Source organism: Akebia trifoliata, unplaced genomic scaffold (assembly GCF_017979445.1).
Source record: "Akebia trifoliata isolate Shusen 1 unplaced genomic scaffold, ASM1797944v1 Contig01285_ERROPOS320191, whole genome shotgun sequence".
Lineage (NCBI taxonomy): Eukaryota > Viridiplantae > Streptophyta > Magnoliopsida > Ranunculales > Lardizabalaceae > Akebia > Akebia trifoliata.
This window is the reverse complement of record NW_028237654.1, coordinates 141,038-148,994: the sequence shown is the minus strand read 5'-3', so window position 1 is coordinate 148,994 and position 7,957 is coordinate 141,038. Positions and strand designations below refer to the sequence as shown.

General features: G+C 35.6%; 1 protein-coding gene across 1 annotated transcript; it reads left to right on the top strand.

Moving 5' to 3' along the window:
- The first annotated feature begins 1,668 nt into the window (after positions 1–1,668).
- LOC147380587 (VAN3-binding protein-like) lies at positions 1,669–6,657 on the top strand. The gene is made up of 6 exons (XM_086431470.1): positions 1,669–2,013; positions 3,166–3,447; positions 4,319–4,709; positions 5,290–5,451; positions 5,959–6,066; positions 6,278–6,657. The coding sequence occupies exons 2-6, from the start codon at positions 3,181–3,183 to the stop codon at positions 6,526–6,528; spliced, it is 1,179 nt and encodes a 392-aa protein (XP_086287596.1). The 5' UTR covers positions 1,669–2,013; positions 3,166–3,180; the 3' UTR covers positions 6,529–6,657.
- The last annotated feature ends 1,300 nt before the right edge of the window (positions 6,658–7,957 follow it).

Here is a 7,957-nt window from a genome sequence, read left to right as displayed (position 1 = left end):
TGATAGTGAGAGATAATTACGATTCAAGTGTTTGTGTTTGGTAGGATTACATGTGAGAATTGATCACCTCAGTTGTAGTCTTTCGAAATATCCAACTCCAGTACTTTTTCAACTTAGTTTATGCTTGAATTGGACAGTTTTAGATCCTTCAATAGATTAATTGGCCATTAGTATGATTTATTATTTGTGAAATTAAGATGTTTGAAAGAGGTTGGGTTTGAGTTTCTATCAAATATATATATATAGTCGGATGATCATCTTCATCATCGTTTGTTTTCTTATATCAAGCTATGGGGTGATGAGTTAGCGACTCTCTTCCTAACTATAACTCGCACCTCACAAGTAAACAATTGCCGACTCCTTAAAAATGAGAGTTGGCTACTTTACCAAGTTGGCATTCTAAACCCACATGAATATAGCAACTTTTCCATTAGTTGCAAACTTTCAACCCCAACTCTCTACTTTCAAATAGTTCCCTAATCTCTCGAATATTGTTTTAGTTAATAATCCCTTCTATGGTTTTGGCATCATTAATGCTTGCTTTTCTAAAGTAGGCATATTATTTTCACTGAATATAATGTCATTCTTCAAAGTTGTTTTGTGATAGATCGTGAGACTTTTTTTTTTGGCTTGGCAAGCGAGGTGTTATATGAATTTATTAAGCTCCTTAAATTTGTAACACTGCCAATAATTTTGAGAGTCGTGCTGGGGTAACTGTGCTGACGACAAGGAGGTACATACAAAACCATTGATAATTTTCACTCATATCTCAAGGAAACACATCTATGGTTCCGTGCACACCTCTACCTCAACGTACGTGGTGTCTAACACAATGTCTTGCATAGTCACTTTGCTATTTTCCTACTTTTTATTTAGTAGTAGTATTTTTTATGGTAGTATTTAGGAAGTCGTTTATGAGATACTTTTCACGTTCTTTGCATTAAGAAGCATTATCTTAATAGAAAATGACTTCAATATCTTCATTATAATCATCATAATTATTATCACCAACACCATCATCGTTATTACCACCATTGTCATCGTCATCATATTCATAACTTTAGTTCATTACACTTGTTTTTTTTCCATTAATTATCATCATCTTATCAAGAGCTCAAAGATGATTGATTTGAGGAAGAAAAATCAAAGGTTTCCAAGTCTTTTAGGTCATTTATCATTAGTTGATGAAAGAAGACCAAGGTCATGGGGGCATAACACAAATTTGAAAATACAACAGTATCTAAAATATTCATAGAAAGACCACCACGTGTGAAGATTCCAAAATCCAAGTGAGGCCTTACCATCCAAACAAGAATCGTGTATGTTGTGCTATTAGCCAGAAAGGAAGACATACTCCCTAGGATCCACCTAGAAAAGCACGATGCCTGTGCTTTTACGTCAAGTAGTCTCCATATAAAATTCTACCGCTGTCACGCAAGCACGCACGCTCGCCCACCACCGAAAGCCCCAATCACTAAAGACTAACTCCACTTAAGAGAACATAATGATTATGGATCATGGTCTCGTGCATATAACATCTGTCTTGCTGATCACACGTGTCGAAGAAAAGATTTTAACTTATAAAAAACTTCCACGTATGATTTCATAACAAATTCTTGTGATCCTTAGAGTACAAGATCACTACTTTGGAATATATAATAAGTATCTAGTGCAGCTGGGTTGCACGAGGGAAGTGAAGCACAAACCCATTTATCAAGGAGAATGTTTCTTTGAAATTCAAATGGAATGAACATCAACTGTTTGTGTCTTTGTAGATAGATTTCGATTTCGAGCTCGAAAACAAGAAAACCCAGCACCTGATTTCATGGAGTATTAATAATCAAGCACGAGGACTCTATTGTATCTGTTTCTGTCTCTTACTGATCACTCCTGATTTTCATCTTTTCTGTTCCAACTAGTTGTCTACTATATATATACATCCATAGAGAATTTGGAGTTCTAATTGAAGCTAAGTCGTCAGTTTCTTTGTTTATTAAGAGCTGAGCTTGCAAGGTAATATAACATACATCTCTCTCTATATATCTTTTTTTCGAAATTATATAGCTTGGGTTCTTTTACACCAATTAAAAATATGTGAAAAATCTCAAATCTCTGCTTGGGTGGTTTTGTTTTTATCAAAATTTAATTTGAAACCATAATCACCCACTTTCCAAATGTATCCAAAAACCGATTAATCGGTTTTGGGTCTACCCTTTAAGATTCTGGTCTCTTTTGGTTACTCGAAGGAGATCTGATAATGGATTTTTTTTCCTTATAATTTATAATTTATATAAGCATTGAGTAATCTAATTAAATATTAATCAATGAGCTAACCAGAAATAAATGTACTTCAGCTAAAATTAGAATCTGAAGAGAATGTGTAGACTTAGTTGTTTTTTTTTTTTTTCCACTTTTTCTTTGCAAAGACAGTCAAGAATTCATGGTTAGTATCAACTATCAATTGAGAAATTTACATGTTAAATTTTTTTTTTTTTTTTCGAATTAAAATTTTTGTTGGTTTTATCATTGGTTACCGATGGGTAATGTGTATTTGTAGGATCAATTCTTTTTGCAAGGTTTTGAGACCTAAAAGCAGAATCGATCCGTTGGCACCTCTAGCCCTACATGGCTAGAAAGGACTGTCAATGGATTGGGTTCGGAACGGATCAGAGCCAAACCCATAAGTATCTGATTGACTCCAGAACCAATATGATGCGTCCTGGATTGAGTATTAATTTGATCCTATAATATATTTTTTTATAAATATATATTTATAAAAAATTGTATACAACATTACTCATTCGAGTCAGCTTGGGCGCTGTTGGTAATGAAAGCAGATGAGAAAGTAGAAAGCAGCTTTGAAAACCATTGTAGGATTTAGCAATTTTTCAACATGGGCTTCACAAACAAGCCCCTGACCAGGTTAGTCGAATCAAACAACAGGAAATCAGCAATCAGGCTGTTTAATATTGTGAAGGTCCACACATGATGGACCAAACCATTCATGGATTCATTGGTGTACCATTTAGCACTTTGAGATAGACTTCAAAACCTTGAAGTCAAACTGATTGATCATTTCTATCCATTAGATTTAGCATTTTTTCAAGAGAAACAAGTGGGTCCATTGATTTGAAATTTTGATGTCTATCTTGTTTTCATTTTCAGTGACTGATTGGGAGAATGGAGGGTGGTCGTTATTTGACATGGAAAAAGAATTCTTTACATGGGCTAGAGGATGTAGAGGAGGATGAAGTGCTGGAAGTAGCGCCATCGTCATTGTTGTCAATTCCTCCACCACAGACACCAAAGGAACCCATGGAGTTCTTGTCAAGATCATGGACTCTCTCTGCTTCCGAAATCTCCAAGGCTCTCACTCATAAACATACACATTTCCTTTTCGACAACCATCTTGATAAGAATCGGGAAACCATTGTTGCACCGCAATATGTAAGATCTATCTATCTTTTCTATGCACCTTGTTGAATTGTATGAGCTTTTGATGCGAGTCAAAAACTCTAAAAGCGTATTATAGAAAGTAGCAACTTAGTTGAAGATGCCAGCTTAGCAAGTTGGTAAGTCGTGTGGAAAGTGTTCCCACGTCTTAGGTTCGACTCTCTTAGAACCCAACTTCACGATTACCTTCCAAAAAGAAAAAAACTTAGTTAGTTGGTAAAGTATGTGAATGTTGATACAACACATGAAATCAGAACCCACCTTCACCTGTTTTATTACCAAAAAAAGAAAAGAAAAAGAAAATCTAGAAGTGCTTGATAAAGGATGGCCAGAAATTACTTGGACAGACAGAGATGATTAGAAAATATATAAAGATACAAGTCTTAGCTGAATATACTACTTTAGAAAGAGTTGAATGAAAAAATAGGATTCATGTTTTCTATGTGAATATCTAATAAACAACATATATGATGATGAATATGGTAGAATTAAGCCAAAGTCGGCCAAAATTTTCAACATAGAATGAAGCATCCAAATATGTATGAGATATGATAAGTTTCGATATTTAGATACCACACTGAAAGGAATGAGCCTCATTGTCCAAATTTTGGATGGTTAATGCAAATTACAATCAACGGTCCAAATGAAAAACTAGATATCGGATCGTTAGGATCATTCAATCAGGTCCCAAGTTGGCATCGAAGATCTCTTGGGAGGGAAATGATGCCATTAGTAGATCATACTTACACTCAACCAGTTCCCAAATTAATTTTTGCGTAAAGCTTTGTTGATGTTGTTGATGATGATCTACACGCTACCAATTGTTTTCTGATGTTTTCCTTGTATCATCTTTATTGTTTGGCAGCTTTGCAAAACAGTTAATGAGGCGGTTAAAACAGTTAACGCACGGAAAGCAGGGTCAGTTGGGAAATGGTTTCTTAATAAGGAGTTTAGCAATAACAAAGTAAAGAAGAAAGAGAGGGCACGTGTGGACAATGCCCGGGTTCATGCTGCCTTATCAGTTGCTGCAGTTGCTGCAGCATTGGCTGCTGTGGCTGCAACTGAGAACTCCAATGGTCCAAGCTCGAAAATGGGTACCACCGTCGCATCTGCTACAGAGCTCTTAGCATCACATTGTATCGAGACTGCTGAATTAGCTGGGGCAGATCATGATCGTGTGGCTTCCATAGTAAGATCAGCTGTTGATGTTAGAACCCCGGGCGATCTAATGACACTTACAGCTGCAGCTGCAACAGGTATCAGCTCCATTTTTCTAAATTTTCTAATGATTTTGTGGCAAATAATGTTTCACGATGCAATGCGATGCACTCATATATGCCAACCTTTATTAATCAATAATATTTTGTCATGATTCATCACCAAGAATTAATTTATTTGTACATGAGGAATATTGTAAACCTATATCCAAATTAAGGATCTCAAGGGCAATGTTGATATTCTAGTTTAAGGAATGCCTATAGGAAATGCTAACGTTCAAGACTTCAACGGGACATGGTAACTCCACACATGTGTTTTCCATTTTTGCCTCAAAAAAGATTTTTGTAGTAATAAAAGTAAGGGTGCTATTGTCATTTGCGATATAAAATAAAAAATTATCTATGAAAATGTAATTGCATTGTTCCTTTTTAAGATTATTGAAAGAAAAACCGAATTGTAGTTTCTTTCTCATAGTTAGTAAATCACTATCACATTTCCATGGATACACACTACCAAACCATGTTAGTTCTTGTTGTATTCTGTGTGTTCTTCCTTCTTTTCTTGCCTTAGCGGTTTTATTTTCAATTTTTTGTTCACAAATTTTATCAATTGAAAAAGCTTTACGAGGAGCAGCAGCACTGAAAGCAAGACAACCGAAAGAAGTGAGGAACAATGCAGCTGTAATTCCATATGAAAGGGGTGTCGTGGATACTTGTCGAGCTGAAAGGGAGGTCCATGATTTTATGTGCAAGGGTGACTTGCTTCATCGTACACGAAAAGGTAATCCGTCTATCCCATTATCAAAATCAGCATTCAACTGGTGATCATTTTAGATTCTCATGTGCAACAAGTGCCTATAGTAAACAGTATCGTTGAGGTGTATGTGCAGTGAATTGGAAATATCATTCAATTGGGTCCCACATAACAATCTTTCAACATAAGTTAGTCTCATTGAACGATTGCTATCATTCAATCTATATATAAGATGGTCACAATTTCACCATCACTCTATTAGTGTAGCTTGTGGAAAATAAGATCCTTCATGGAACCCATTGAATGTACATATGGCCCACTGTTTCGTTCATCCAAACCATTCATTTGGTTGACCATCTAGGCTCTAGAGATCGAAAACAGAGCTAATGAATCATTACCTCATCAATGGAAATATAGGCACTTTGTCGAACCCATAAATCTTGATGGGTGATGTATGTGTTATATATTCGTTGTGTTTGCGTTTTTATAATCTGGGTTTTGACATTAACAAATTTGATATTTGATATTTGACAGGGATCCTTCGTTGGAAGCGAGTCTCCATCTACATCAACAAAAGTTCACAGGTCATGGTTAAGCTCAAAAGCAAACATGTTGCAGGAGCTTTTTCAAAGAAAAAGAAGTGTAAGCTTTCTTTTATCTTTTTCAGATTTTGAAGTTGAGTAAATTTACATCATTAATCATCAGGATTGGATATATTTTATGTTTTGTGGACCAATCCACATATAATTTGCACAAAGTTGTAATAATAAAGTTTATTAAACCATGGAGATGGAAATTTATTATTGGTTCCTTGGTATATTATACTGATGTTATGATTTTATGTCTGTACCAGGTGTTGTGTATGGTGTCTGTGATGGGATTACCATGTGGTCGATGAGAGAAAGCGAGGAGAGCATGGAAGAGAGTTGCTACTTTGGTCTGAAAACTGCACAAGAAATTTTAGAGTTCAAAAGCAAGAACAAGATTTACAAGCAGAAATGGGTTGATAGTATACAAAATCTGCTTCATCAAGTGAGAAGTATTGAAGGGACCGAGCGATCACTGGAATTGTTAAGGTTTAATCAAGAGATTGGGTTATATTAATAGTTTGCAATGCATTTACAAAGTAGAGTTGGAGAAGAAATATGTAAAACTTGTAGATAATATTGTAAGATGCTTTGTTTTCAGACTATTAACCTATATATGTGGTCCAAATAAATATGGTTTCTAAAATCAAGCCAAGAGTTGCCAAAGGAGTCAAGAATTGATTAGTAAATTAATCCTAATTAGTAAACCAACGATTAAGTGCAGCCCTTTTCCATACATGGATGGTCTCTAGGATTGGGGGGAATTTTTCTGGCAAAATATTCCTTGAGAAAATGAATTTCATCGTTTGATTGTTTTGATTGTACGTAGGAAAAAGAGGAAAAGAGCTGGCTTTTAGTTTTAGGGTTGGGAGTAATCGTGAGAGAATAACATTAGGCAATGGAGAAAAATCATTTTCCTAAGGGTGAATGTTACAAAAAACCGAACCAATGCACTATAAACACAAGATGCAATCAGACACACAAGGACAACGATTGACGCGGTTCCCTCAAGATTGAGGTATGTCGTAAAAGAGAACTTGAAAAAGGTGTTGGGAGTTAAAAGGTAAAAGAGAGAAATCGAGAATGAAAAGATAGAGAAACTGGGGAGGCTCGAGAGAGGACGATAGAGCGAATGAGAAGATTAGAGAAGTTACAATGATATGTTTTTATTTATAGATAAAAAAAAGTGCCATCTTAATCCAAAATAATGATTTTGCTCTGTTTGGGGTTTGGTTTAAGTAGGACTGTAGGAGTTTCTTTTGTTTTTATCACTAAACCTGATTTTAATGAGATCAGTAACTCGCTGATGATGGGAATAGAATACAAGTCTATGGTATCATCGTCGATTGACCTTACAAGTTTAGCTTCAAAATACTGGAAAAGTAAGAATGGTGAAGGTTACAGTCATGAAAATGGGCCGGCAAGCACTATTCTTTCGCAACGACGCTAAGGTTTTCGAGCATTTCCACAAGAAAACATCTGTGACACCAATTACGGTAGCCTTTTCATGTTTTCAAGCAAATTTCCAGAAAAAGAATCCATTAATGACATAAGCTCTCTGGCAATACGATTAACATTTTGGATGAAATCGCTGGTTCTAATATTGATATTGATAGCATTCTTGCTTTGAAGTAACTATTCATCTTTTGATCGGATACCAACTCCCAACAGCCTTAACAAATCTGTGCTTAACCAAACACCACAAAATTTATTATGAATGCACCTAACACCACCCATCTTTTAAACTAAACTAGGCCATGTAAACACTTCACTTTTGCCATTTTAGTCGACCAATACATGGTCTTAAAGCAATTGATGTGGTATCCTTCGCTTGTAATCCACACGTTCCCTCACCAGTCATATTTGCCCACAACTTTGGGGTACTTGATCCATAAATGAGACTAGTACTTGATCCATACATGTATTTGATTAACAATCTCACAAGA